The sequence below is a fragment of the Lygodium microphyllum genome, chromosome 15, assembly GCF_053477565.2.
Source record: "Lygodium microphyllum isolate KBCC chromosome 15, Lygodium_microphyllum_v1.1.10, whole genome shotgun sequence".
NCBI lineage: Eukaryota > Viridiplantae > Streptophyta > Polypodiopsida > Schizaeales > Lygodiaceae > Lygodium > Lygodium microphyllum.
The window spans coordinates 123,958,930-123,973,079 of NC_141149.1; the positions used below are offsets into that span (position 1 = coordinate 123,958,930).

Genomic DNA, 14,150 nt, shown 5'->3' on the forward strand with positions numbered 1-14,150 from the left:
ACTTCTTTAGAGTTTGGGTGTCTGCATTCCTTTACAGACTGGAGAGGACATGACTTGTTATTTACCTATTAAACAGGTGAAGTCCTTGCCCACTTTTGGATGGGGAGTCTCCCCTACCTAGTTAGCAAAGTGATGGACAAGGGCGCACGTTTTGTATTTGCAATCAATAAAAATATATTAAATATAATAATTTCTATTTTTTTGTAAAATGTGTCCTTTTGGTGTGTAAAGGCTCTGTGCCCATGTCTGTGCCCAATTTCAAAAACTGCATGCTCACACTCTAGGCAAGGGTTGGGCATCCACCATTTGGTGTGTAACTAGCTTGACATAGGTGGTTTGAGATTCCTATTTGGACATATCTTGACATGCATATTTTACTCCTACAATGTGATGTGGATTTTCCCAATGCCATTGTGTTGAATGTTTATTGCATCAACATATCATGTTACAATTATTCATAACGACGACTTACATTTTCCCAATGCCATTGTGTTGACTGTTTATTGCATCAACATATCATGTTACATTTAATCATAATGATGACTTACATGTCCCTCTTCCTTGTAATCTTATTTCTTTTGCTCTTTTGCCCATTTGCTCTTTGTCTTCCTTTCCCCTTGATAGATGGGAAGGTAAGCTTTCATTTGCTCTTTACCTTCATTTTCTTCCTTTTCTTATCTTGGTCAAACGTAACATCCTAAGCACTCTTAGCACCGATAAAATAGTGTCCCGTGCAATGAAAGCTATTCAGGAAGTGCCCAAGGTTCAAGAGAATAATGTTTCATGTGTATTATTCACGAAAACACAGGGCATAATGTAAAGTGAATTGAATAAATGTCCAAATTTAGTTATACAATGGCAAATGCATGTATTTTGGTTCAAAAATCCCTTCAAAATGTTGAGTTAAAGGTTTCTGTATTTGCTATCAAAAAAGTTTTTTATGAACACTGCTTGTATGTTGAAGCTGAGTGTCTTGTTCTTCAATGCGCGTGGGAGAAAGGAGTGGTGGATTGGATAAAGCGAAAGTAAATACTTCTAATCAAATATAGGTTGTAAGAACCCTTCATCTGAACATGAACTCAGAGTCGAAACCATAAAAACCAATCTCTCAACAACTAGTTTTTGTTTTTACTGTTCATGGTAATCACCTCAAGCAAAACTGATGCTGCTTGCCAAGGACATTTAAAAGGTTTTGATTTATACCAATCTCGTTGTAGCCAACTCAATTTGAGTGTGGGTTGAGCTTGATGGATATACAAGAGTTCAGCGCATCTCGGATGGCACAAGAATCTAATTTGGGTCTTCAGAAATTCGATTTATCAAGATGCACCCGTTCATATGCACACGAAATTTGATTTGCTGCGACGCACCGGTTCAGATGCGGCTGCGCTTCGCAGGCGGCACAAAAGCCTAGTTTGCGTCTTAAGAAATTTGATTTATCGAGATGCACCCGTTCATGTGGACAAGAAAGGAAAGTGAGGGTAACGTGCAGACGTGAGAGGTCTGACCGTCCCAACTTCTTTGCAACTGTAATGAAAAGAAAAATCTCCCTTCTCTCATATTCATATATAAACCGCGTTCTCTCGCTCTCTCTCATATTCATATGTAAAGGCCGATATTGACTGCTGCATTGATCTTGAGATCTCAGAGAGAGTGAGGGAGGCTGTTAATCTCTCTCTCTCTCTCTCTCTCTCTCTCTCTCTCTCTCTCTCTCTGCCTGCTGTTCCCATCTGTGCCCTAGAGCAGCCATGGCGTTGGTCGCGGAGTGTGAGCAGAGCGGCTCAAGCCCCTTCGCCCTCGCTCTGGAAGCCATCCCCCTCACCAAATCAGCCTCCGGCGACATGCTCACCAAGCCTTTCCTCGATGTCTGCCGAATGGTGCTTCCTGTCATTGGTAGGTGCCTCCTTTTGGTTCGATATAGCAGGGTTTTGAGGCGCAGCAGGCGCAAAATCGAATCAATAGATCTGCGTAGACTTCCTTGTGTAGACATTTAAGTGTTAAGGTCTGGCGTTGCCATCTGTATGAGGTGCAGTTTCATCATATCTGAGGATTGGTCAATCCGAGGCTTCAGTTGCTAAGTCTGCCAAGCATGATTTGTTTTTGCTGTCAGTTTTATTAGAGTCCAATCCATTGCAAGGATTCGGTACAGTTAAAGTGAATGCTTCCTAGTCTACTGAACAGATCGCAATCTAGGGGTTGGAATTCTTGCATGTTAAGGATTAGATTTTGTTCATCGCCATTCATCTATAGCATTTTCCAGTTGATTAAGAAGGTATTTGGTGCAGTCTTATCGTATCTGTGGATTGGACAGGAGAACTTGAGGGCTCAATGGCCAAGGTTGCCAATTATGATTTGTTTTTGCTACCAATCAATGGAGTCCAATCCGTCACAAAGAATTGATGCAGGGAAAGTAAATGTTTCCTAGTCCACGGAACAAGTTACAATTTAGGGATTGGAAATTTTCACATGTTAAGGATTAGTTTTCTTTCATTGGCCATTCATCTATAGCCTTTTCCAGTTGATTAAGAATGTTTTTGTGGTGAAATCCTGTTGCACTGTCTTACTGCTTTTGCGAGTGTTTGTCTCTCATGGATTTGTTATGACCATGTTGTTCTACGGTGTACGCTATGTGGGTTTAAGGATGTACTTGGAAGTAAATCATTGTATGTATGGGTCTTATTACAGACAAGTTTGGGGCTGCATTGGCTTTGGTGAAATCTGACATTGGAGGCAATATTACGGTAGGGTTGGGATGCTTGCTTTGTAATTTTATATGTTATTTTCGATAAGTGCTGGTAGGCCAAGCATTGTTTTCACCTCAGGTTGTCATATCCATGGAGTATGACTTTGCACCTTTGTCATTCTCGTTTTTCATGCTAATTCTGGAAGATTGATACATGGCATTTTCTTACATATTTCAGCGATTGGAGAACCGTTACAAGTGTGATCCATCACATTATTATTTGCTATATGACATTGTTCACAAGGAAATAGAAGACAAGACAGCTAGAAATGCCAGTAGTTGCACGAATGGTCTCCTATGGCTTACAAGGTACCTTCTAAGTGCATAAAGTTTCCGTTTATAATGTTGAGAAGTTGAAGGGAATTTATCTCAAGTCTAAGCATCTACCAGGGCTTTCTGCAATAAATATTTCTATCTCTTCTCTCCCCCTCCCTGTCCATGGTCAGTGTTTTTTTTAAAGGTTTGAAAGGAAAAATAGAAAACCTAAAGTTTGTGCAGTCAGCAATGGATAGTGGTCTCATGGGTTTGTTGTCATATGCTCGGTGTATCAGTCTCGTCAATTATCCACTTGTGTTATGCTGGATGCAGGATTTTAATTAAGGGTGCACCATCTCTTATGTCATTCACAATGTTCTTGATGAACTTATAGCAAGTAAGAGGAGCTAACAACCAGATGAAATAGCAGGTTTGTTTGTGGTTTAAACCTTCTAAGTGATTGGGTTTTTGCTTGCCTTTGGTTACTCAAGCTTCAAATTTCCCAAGACAATTGATGGCCCCTTTTCTAGGCATTTGCCTCCCTAGGCTAGTTAACAAAATATTGGCTTTCTAAAGACCCATTTGATTGAGGTGGGGTATTGATTTAGCCAAGTTAGATGGTTGGCAAGGGAAGATATTGTGCAATTAAAAGTTTGGGCTTTGTAGGAATATTCTTCAAGCTCTACAATAGGCTTTTGGAGTCCAATAATCTCACCAAGATGCTAACAAAGCATATGCGGTAGCACAATGTTTTCCATACCAGATCAGCCTACAATGTTAATTGGACATTTGTCTTGTAGATCTTATTGTGTATCTCCAAAGGATATCCTTTTTGTGGTCTTGCAATCTACAACTTTGTAGAGTTTAATCTCCACGTTTAAATTTCTACTTGGAACTTGACACCCTACAAATCCTTCTCAAATTGATGGCTTTGTATTCTTCATGGAAGATTGACTTGCTCAGTGTTGGAAGTTTGACAAGTTGTGGACTGCGGTAGATACAAGAAAAATAGAAAAAGTGTCCAAATTGGGCAATCCTTGACATGAATGATAATGTATTTATAAAAGACTTCATTACCTACATCATTGCTATTTGTCTTTGTGGACAAACCAAACCTTTTGCTAAAGTATTCTGTATCATATTGGACAAGAGGCTTTGTCAAAGAGGATGTTGGTAGGTTGCCCATAGACTTTGGTTCACAACAAGGACCATGTGTTTGCTCAAGCTTATGTGCTATTGAGGGGAACAATGTAAAGCCATTCAATAATAACAAGGATTTTATAAGGGCTATCCCAAAGAGAGCTATCAATGTACACTTATATCATGAAGGCTATCAAGAGCATAGCATCAACCAAGAGTGAGCAACAGTGAGTGTATCAATTTGTATGGGAGTGCAAAGTGGTGTGCCTTTAAATAGGCTAATATGCATGAGACTTGATAGATGGCATGCATAAGAATCAAAATGATTCACTATGACATGTCCATAGAGTAACCTCAGAATTACTTTCAAAGTAGCATTTCTAGCATCCCTCATATATCCAATAAATGCGCTAAGTCCTAGGAGGAAACAATCACACAAAAATCAACAAACGAAACTGGAGATATTGGATATGCTTCATAAATAGCACAACGAAAACTCCTTAAGGATGGAGCTTGAGATGAAGAATTATATCCTTATAAATAGTAACTAACCAATATCTAAGCCAAGAATTGCCTAAAGCTACAAAAACATAGTCTTCATCCCAAGTCATGGAACATGGGTCTAGATTTATTAATCACCTCCCGTACAAGAGTGCTAGATTCTTGCAAAGGATTGAAACACAAAAGTTGCACCCAAGAGGTGTCGAACCCCAAGCACTTCTCATGGATTGTGCAATACAAAAGCAAGAAAACATAGGGAGAAAAAGAACATTGCAAATGATAATGAAGAAAACAAAACATGATTTGAACAAATGGAATGAAAGTTGAATACAATAGCATTTGCATGTGCAATCATTGTTGTGTGAGTGAGGTAAGGCTGAACTATAGAGGTAGAATAGAGATGGCTATTAAATGCTCTTTTTACATATTTGAAATCATGTTATCTCCATGACTTGTTCTTGCATTTTGAACCTTGGGCATGTGGCATATCTTCAAAGAAAAAAACTTTGAATCACCCTGAAATTGGCCATACATTGCTCTAGAAATCCCCATTGGCGACCATGGGATAGGGTAGCCTAGCTTGTCAAATCCACTAGCTAGCCCTATCAAAACTAGCGTATTGTAAAAGTTCATGGATAAGGCATAACTAGAAATGCTAAAATTTGATTAAGGAGAGAGGAGATGATGATGGTGGTTGGAGAAGATCTACAACAATGGGGTGTGTGTGTGTGTGTAGAGGGAGCATAGCCAAATTGGCCGACTTGTTAGAGAATGGGTCAGATATACTAAACAACTTGTGATAATGTGTAGATGATTGGAAACAAGATGGAGAAAGCCTAAACTTTAACATGAAGAAATGAACACAAAAATGCTGGAACTTAGAATGAATGGGCAATTGAATCCGTAAGGTAAAGTATGAGATGTATAAAACAATTCCACCAAGGTACTGGCACAATGATGAACAACAACAATGTCTAGAGTCTTCCTCTCTCAAGATGCAAGATGAACCAATAAAAAATGAGAGTGGAGGGGAGCATATATAAAAGCCTTAGGACAAGACCCTATGGCACATATTAGACTAACAATGCTAGCATATTGTTGCAATAAATGTGTGTTTTCCAACAATAAATACATTGCCAATAGGAGAGGTGACACATCGCAAATGGAGGACAAAAATGCAAGCTAGATACATTTGTAGCAGGGTGCTCATAATCATAGGAGACCTCCACCTAATGTGCAGGGGGTGAAAAATTGTGGTCACATGGAAAAGATTGATGCATAGGGAGTGCCAAATCCCCAAATGTTCTTGCCAAACTCTAATGGATGTTCTCAACCATGAGATGGATACAAAATAGTTAGGAAATAACATGTCTATTGCTAACAACCCTTCTCAAATCTTGTGTATGGCGGAAGGCCAAAGAAGCAAAGAGAATGGAACACTAGAGAGCATAAAATCCAATGGAAGATCAAAACATGTTGAAGGTGAAATTAAGCTTAGTAGCATGACCCTCTAACTTGATGAAATGGTTGGCCTGAACATTCAATAAGAGCATTAATGCCTCAAATGGGTCACATAGTGGGTATCCACTTGGGAGTGGATGAATCAAGTCATTGGTTGACCAAATGATCATAGGGAGAAGCTATCGAATCCGCTTAAAAGGAATCTTGGCAAAGATGGAATTAGGAAACAAAGGCCATGGGATCGTCATGCTAGCGATAAGGAAGGGTGGCTCGGAGAAGAGGAAAAGTAGCCATTGCTGTGAGATTGTGCAACAGAAGAGAAACACACACACACAGAGAGAGAGAGAGAGAGAGAGAGAGAGAGAGAGAGAGAGAGAGAGAGAGTAAGAAGAAGAGAGAGAGAGTAGAACATGAAGGAAGAATATTGCACTGACTGAAGAAGAATGTTGATACAATGATGATGGTTTGATCAGTCCCTACATGTAGCCCAAAGTGTCAGTGAGGGCACTAGTTCAGGTTGATGATGATGGCAACACCAAGCATGGAGAGTCGGAGTGTGCACGTGCAAAGGGAAGACTAAAGATTTAAGAGTGTGTGTGTCTACCAAGTAGGGGGGTTGGCTATAAATAGCCGTAAATGCCCAAATTTGGTTGACCTGCACCAATAGGTGCCAAAAAAGTTGATTGATTAGCATTTAATGCTGGTCATTGAAGGAAGTGCCAGGATAAAATAGGGGAGACTTGGAAAAATCCTAGATGACAATGACAATGTTTGGCAAGTGTAGGCAGATTGTGGGAAGCAGAAATTGGCCTAGGAATGCACACAGGAAGTCGATAAATAAAGAAAATGTACCTAAACTGCCAGAGCTCCTATGCCTCCATCAAACTCTGACAGGAGCTCACAACCAGGAGATGATAGATTGACATAGCTAACATACGTAAGCTAACAATTGTGTGATGTAAAGGCCTCATAAAGATGGTAAAATCTGAAAGAGCTCCTTACAATCTCAGGAATTCCCCTTTGAAATTGAAAGAAGGGCTAGGGAATCCAATTTTAATCATTGATGTTGATATCCCTTGTGAAAGGGATAAGAGGGTCCAAGGAAACCACGAAAGGAGATGGTGGGGGATGGAATAGAACCTATGGGATGGAGGATAGCTTGTAAAGGAATAGGGAAGGCAAAGGGGAGATGCCAAGGGCCTTGCTCAAAAGAAGGGGAATGGAACTAATAAAGCCCATGCTCTTGGTAATTTGTCCAAAAGATGGCTTGTAGTAGCATCATCCAAAAAAAATGGCTTATTCGATGAAGGTAACTTGGTATAGACCCGATGCGATGCCAACATTGAGGGTATCCATGAGGAATGGGAGTGGGACGTTGGGCCACGATGTTCTTGTTGTAATTAGGCATATCTAATGAGGTCTTACAATTATAGGGTGATGACCCATGGCATGGTGGATAGGGAACCCACATCCATTAGAGAGGCATTATAGCATGACCATTGGTGTAGGGCCATGGAATAGAAATTGGAGGCTATAGAATGAAATGGCACTTGGGATTTAGTTCTATAGGTGTGTTTAGAGCAAGGGGATTGGAGTGACGTGAGTCTTTAAGACCAAATATGGTAGTGATGGCACTTTGGACAAACACAATGCTTGGGTGGTGGCCAAAGCATTTGCTCAATAGCCAAACGTAGACTTTGATGACATTGTTGATTTTACGGCATGTATGGCCACCATTAGCATAGTGCTTGCCTTTGCTAGCCTTAGGAGATGGTAGGCCTACTTGTTGGATGTTAAGTTTGTACTCAATACTTGTTGGATGCTAAGTTTGTACAAAGCGAGACATGCAAGAAAAGCTGTAAACAGCACTAGAAGATGAAATACTGTCCACACATCAACAAAAGGCTTGAACCACCAAAAGGCGATCTCTATGGAAAAACACAAGAACACAGTCAGAGAAAAGTCAGGCTGGCGTAAACCAAACATGCAAAGTTAGTGCAAAGGATGACAGACATGCAGCAACGAATGGTGCGATGATGAAACACAAGTTGCCTGCCGTGCTACACAGTCAGACACATCATCGATAGAGTAACAGAGCAACCAAAGGACAACTTTGAATGCCATACCACGTCTAAGCACAAAATGAAACAACAGTGGAAGTACAAAATCAAAGGCAATGACACACAAGGTTAGATGCTAGGACTCACCACAGCAGCCTCAAAGACAAGCATAACTCTTGGAATTATGAAAATTGATACCATGTGAGATGCACAAAATGTGGAAGGAAAACAAAATCCACGAACATGACAAGAAGGCAAGAATGCAAGATCTTTGGGGATAAGCATTGAGAAACAGCACTATACAAGAGCAATACCAACATGGGAGCTCCAGAGGACTTCAGCTCCCTTCTTCCAGCTGTCATTGATTGTGACGATAAACAAGATGGAGGGAGTGAGTTTATGTATTTAGCCACAAGCCACATAAGTGGGCCACCCATAAATCACATAAGTGGACGCCCATAAACATGGTCCAAAGTGCCATAACCAATGTCCTGATACAAGGCATACATATAGCCCATGAAATGCTCAATAATACAATGCTGAGAGATTTAGAGATGCATGTTAATAAGTTGGTGTTAAGAAACCCTTCACCCTTCACCTGCAGTTTGCGTTTTTGCATTTAGGGTTTATAGCCCCAAAAAGGGGCAGCACTCTAGACTGAATGTGCCTATTTGTAGGCCACTCTCATTCATTCCTTACGATTGATTCATTCAGTCTGTCACCTCTTCTCTCCAGCCTCTCCACTACGTTCACACCCCTTCAGGAGGACATTGTGGTTCGTGGTTCGTGGCTGTCTTCATCATCTTCCTTGTGCTACGGTACCCTTGTTCCCTTGTATCACATTCACTCCATGATTTAGATCTTTATCATTCCATTTATCAGAGTTTCTTCTCTCTTCTCTTCTCTTCTCCATGTTTGCCAAGTTCACTCTTTGTTCCTCCCCGCAAACCCTACTGTCTTGTTGGTACGTCATCTTTTGACATGGTATCAGAGCTGGATCTGTTCAAACAGTGGCAAAGATCCTCCACTCCAGTGACCGCAAAGATCGGTGGCGGGTTTAGCATCCATTTCTCTTTTTCTTGCGCTACATCAAAATCTCATTTTTGTAGGTTTAAGATGTTTTTAGCTTTCTGCCCATATCCCTTTCACGGAGGACATCGTAGTCTCAGCTATCCCTTGCTGTCATCTACAGTTTGGCGTCTGTTTCTAGCCTTCCAGCCGCAGTTTGCAGCTGTTTACAGCAGAGCGAGTGTTGTTGATCACTCTCCATTCAGAAAGTAATCTCGTTTTTGCAGATTTCAGGTATTTCAGCTTGTTGCCCACACTCTAGATGCGGAGGACATGGTGGTCCAAGCTGGTCATTGCTGTCTATTACAGTTTGGTGCATGTTTTCAGCCTACTACACATTGTTCGGAGCTGATTTCAGCATACTGATTGCTATTGCTAGTTTTTCTTGCGTTTTTAGTCTCTCTCTCTCTTGCACTATCGTCTACATCAGATCCAGTCTTCCTTGGCTGCGTTTTCTCACAAAGATCCTCCTCATCAGAGAAGACAAAGACCGGTGGCGGGTTCGGCATCAACATTTGATTTCTCTATCATTTCTGCTGCGCATTGGGAGATATCCTCTCTCTCCCTCCCACCCTTCCTTCTCCAGTTTGCCAGACTGTACCATGGTGTCTCCATCGACAGATTGTCCTTCTACTAGGTGCTACTACTGCGGGACGAACGGTCATCCCACCGAAGATTGCCGACTTCGATCTTTGCTTCCCATCCCTCCGGAGTATATGCGTCTTCCACCAAGCACCCCTTGTGCCACCTCTCCTTTCTGGGCCACAAAGATCGTTTTGTATCTGCTATCAGAGTATTATGCTCGAGGCAATAAACTGCACCCGATGCGCATTAAGTCCTTTCGAGCACACAGAGGCTCTAAGACCTTCCAAGGTGATAAGCTCTCCTGGAGACCATCCCATTGTGTGGCGGTTTCCCCCTCCACTTTGGGTACAATGGCTTCACGGCCCACATCTCCTCCATAGTCCACTCTCTTGAGAGCTCGTGATTGTTCCCCACCCTTGGCTCATCTTGAGCCTCCTTCTTCCCCACCCTCTTCCACTTAGGTTCGAGAGGCAACTTCTGGGTGCTTTCTGGCTTTTTCTTCCGAGCCCCAAATACCTTCTTCGGCACAACCGGTGGCACTTCCTTCGTCATCAGATGCTTTGTAGTTCGTAAGCCATGAGTGGTTGGATTCCCTTTCTCTTTCAGACTGGGATTCAGAGGGGGATTTTCTTACTTTGCCATCAGAGGGGGCTTCCAGTTCTTCTTCGGCTTCACAGGAGGCTTCTACTTCTACTCCTTCCAATTCAGAGAGGGACCCTATGTGCCACGAAGTTTTTCACACACCACCACCTTTCACTTTCGAGGAGTGGCTCTTCTTTGAGCAGTTGTTTTCTCTACTCATACCCAGGATCTAGAGGATCTACTTAGATTGGAGCCCTTGGGTCTTCAGCAACGACTTGGTGGCTAGGCCTTCGTATTTCTTCTAGCATGGAGTCACATAGCTAGTAGCTTCTCTCCCGAGGTTGAGTTTCGGGTTCTACAGCTCATCCTGTCTCCTAATTATCTTCAAATGTCTCCTTTTAGGTGCTATTCTCAGATTACAGGGTGGATCTTCTTCGTCCCTTGGTCAGCATGGGGCCACCTCCCGAGATCGAGTACATGCATATCCTAATGGTTCGTGGCACCACACAAAGTCCGACATTCCTCCTATGCATTGCATGTTTTCATCCTCTTTGTACTAGGGCGCTTGAGCAAGTGAACAATTTTCCCACGAGGGAGATTGTCCAAGTGACACCTGCTGCATGAACATTCTTCAGCATGTAGCATTCCATCTCCACCTCACTCTTCTCTTCTTCCCCTTTTTGGGCCTGAGAGGGGGTGTTGAGAAACCCTTCACCCTTCACCCTTCACGGGCAGTTTGCGTTTTTGCGTTTAGGGTTTGCAGCCCCAAAAAGGGGCGCCACTCTAGATTGCCTGACTGTGCCTATTTATAGGCCACTCTCTCATTCATTCCTTATGGTTGATTTATTCAGTCCGTCACCTCTTCTCTCCAGCCTCTCCACTACCCTCACACCCCTTCTGGAGAACATTGTGGTTCGTGGTTCATGGCTGTCTTTATCATCTTCCTTGTGCTACGACACCCTTGTTCCCTTGTATCACATTCACTCCATGATTCAGATCTTCATCATTCCATTCATCAGAGTTTCTTCTCTCTTCTCTTCTCTTCTCCATGTTTGCTGAGTTCACTCTGTGTTCCTCCCCGCAAACCCTACTGTCTCGCTGGTATGTCATCTTTTGATAGTTGGATCTTTAAATCCACCATGATTTATCAATGACCCTAGTGACATTTCTATTGTGCAATCCCACTTTGAATGTAGGTCCTATCTTATTAGTGTAATGAAGGCTATGACCTGAAGTGTCCATTCAAAATGGATCTATCAGAAAAGAGCTTGAAGCATGAGAGATAGTCAGAGGGATCTTTACACAAGCCTCCAACTGAGCAATGGATCTATATTGTATGCTATGGAAAGGGAAAATGAGATGACCGGAAAAATTATTTACTTTTTCCTAAATGTGGTAGTTGTCTGATGATCAACCGATGAGGTCTCTTCTTTTTAGGTTTTCTTTATTATATTAGAAAATGTGCAAACAAAATGCCAACCAAGAGGTGGTTGTCATTAGGGAGCTGTGGTATTGTTTTAACATTTGTGACATCTATATCATTGAGAGGGAGGAAACATGAGAACATGAGAGAGCATGTGGATTTTCAGGGCCATGGATTTTCTTGTAGCATTATTTCAAAATTTGTTGGAACATCCAGAGTGGACCATGAGTCAGGTTGCCAATGAGGCTTATCGTTTGACTCTGAAAAAGTGGCATGGATGGATTGCAAGCAGTGCCTTCGTGGTAAGTCGATGGTATAACTTTGATTACTTTTCAGTTACTTTTGTGTGAAGTACCTCAACTGTAGGAAATACTTAATGGGGGCCTTTGCAGGTAGCTTTAAAGCTGATACCAGATAGGAGCAAATTCATGGCAGTCCTTGGAGGGGGAGATTTGCTGGAAGCTGACATTAAGATCTTTGTTGCGACCTTTTCCCCACTTTTGGAGGAGAATCATGAGTTTCTGGTGAGCTATGATGGCTATATATTTCAGCTTGAAGTAATGGGTGATTCTGTATTGTTGTGGACTGATGAAAATGAATTCTACTTCACAGAAAAGTGTCGGACTTGAGGATATGAAAGCAAGCTAAATGTTGGAAACATACTGAAGAGAAAAATATATTGTCAGATGGCCAGAAAGTTATAATTTGGACTCTGTCAGGACTTCACAATGAACCTTTAATTCCGTAAAAGAGAGTTATAGTTACTGGTGTTTAAACAGGCACCACTTCTGGCTAATGTTATTACATATTGTGTTTATTTGTGAAACAAAGTTGCTGAAGCTTCTACAGGGGTTAAACCTAAGATGTCTCGTTTTGATATAGTATGCTTGCAAGATTCCATTGTTGCCTTTTGATCTTTAACTTGTCATGTATGGTGTTACCAATCAGTAATTGTACCTGTTTAGGGTCTTCTGGGTAGTAAGCAGGCACTCAACAAGGTCCCTTCCGCACGGGATATTGCATGTTTATAGTCAGAGTTTTTGTTGAATGCTATGTTATCTTACTAACAGTGCCAATCAAGTACATTTGAAAACTCCTATGTTTTCTGTGTGCTGTAATTGGACATATATATGGTACACATGCTTGGGTGAAGGGTCTTTTCTTTATTAGTAGCAATTATGAATAGCAAACATACCATCCATTATGACTGCAAACATCAAAAACTACATTCTTGAGTGGTAACATCTTCCTTCAAATTATGGTTGAGTACAGAACATGACTCAAAGCTGATTCTGAAGATGCAAACATAAGTCTATCAAATGATATACAAGAATAAAATAGTGTTTAACTCCAAGTTCTTTGCATTAGCTTGAAGCATACATTACAATATATAAAGGTATAGTACACCCTGAGCTGGCTGCCCGTGATTCAGGTATTACCGTCTAATTTAATTTACAGTTGACACAATGAGTTGCACTATGATGGAGTTTAAAGCATTATCATTTGATATATGTTGAAACTGGATCCCATTCATATGTGAACTACATGTAAGCAAGGGAGTATCTTGATTCTACAGCTGATTCAGATATTACCCTCTTAATTTAATTTACAGTTGACATGATGAGTTGCACTATGATGGGGTTTTAAAGCATTATCATTTGATGTGCGTTGAAACTTGATCCTATTCATACGTGAAAATACATGTAAGCAAGTGAGTCTCTTGATTCAAGGCTAGAGAGATTTGCTTTGCATATGGAGCTCAGTTTCATCTGAACTGAACAGAACTTGCGGTCAGCACCAAGTCTTGTGAGGAAGGAAGAAATGATGTAGGATTGGAGAGCTGGAAAATTTGGGATCTACATCACTGAAAATTTCTTTCAGCCTTCTAAGAACTCTTATTTAATCCTTAAACCCAAGCAACTGGTACGATACTAGTTGGTTGTTGTACATTGTTAAATTATTGTTGGGTCTGTTTCCTGAAAAGGCCATCATGGACAAAGTAGACAATATGGGAGATTGGAGAATACAGAGATTTACAGAGTAATACTTGTGGTCCATCGCAAAATCGGTGGGTGATTAAAAGGCCATCATGGTCTAAGTAGATGATATGGGAGATCAAAACGTATGGAGATTTACTATTTGAACGAAGGAGTGGTACTTGAGATGATGCGAGAGGTTAAAGAATATGGAGATTTAACTATTTGACCAAATGAGTGGCACTTGAGACACTTGCTTTATGTCATCATTGAGGAAAGGATCCTTGCTAAAATTAGAGATTAAGACATGTGGGCTACTATTATGCTATCCAACATTCTCAAATGTTGTAGGAGAG

At 41.2% G+C, this 14,150-nt stretch overlaps 1 protein-coding gene across 1 annotated transcript; it reads left to right on the forward strand.

Annotated features, from left to right (window-relative positions):
• The first annotated feature begins 1,578 nt into the window (after window positions 1-1,578).
• GLTP1 (glycolipid transfer protein 1) lies at window positions 1,579-12,725 on the forward strand. Its single transcript, XM_087694714.1, has 6 exons — window positions 1,579-1,893; window positions 2,686-2,741; window positions 2,922-3,052; window positions 11,985-12,120; window positions 12,211-12,342; window positions 12,431-12,725. The coding sequence occupies exons 1-6, from the start codon at window positions 1,749-1,751 to the stop codon at window positions 12,464-12,466; spliced, it is 636 nt and encodes a 211-aa protein (XP_087550840.1). The 5' UTR covers window positions 1,579-1,748; the 3' UTR covers window positions 12,467-12,725.
• The last annotated feature ends 1,425 nt before the right edge of the window (window positions 12,726-14,150 follow it).

Excerpts from the sequence above, each read along its gene's own strand:
- GLTP1 (XM_087694714.1), top strand. The coding sequence starts at position 1,749 with ATGGCGTTGGTCGCGGAGTGTGAGCAGAGCGGCTCAAGCCCCTTCGCC. Across the intron at positions 2,742-2,921 it reads ACATTGGAGGCAATATTACG|CGATTGGAGAACCGTTACAA; the intron begins GTAGGGTTGGGA and ends TACATATTTCAG. Across the intron at positions 3,053-11,984 it reads GGTCTCCTATGGCTTACAAG|GGCCATGGATTTTCTTGTAG; the intron begins GTACCTTCTAAG and ends GTGGATTTTCAG.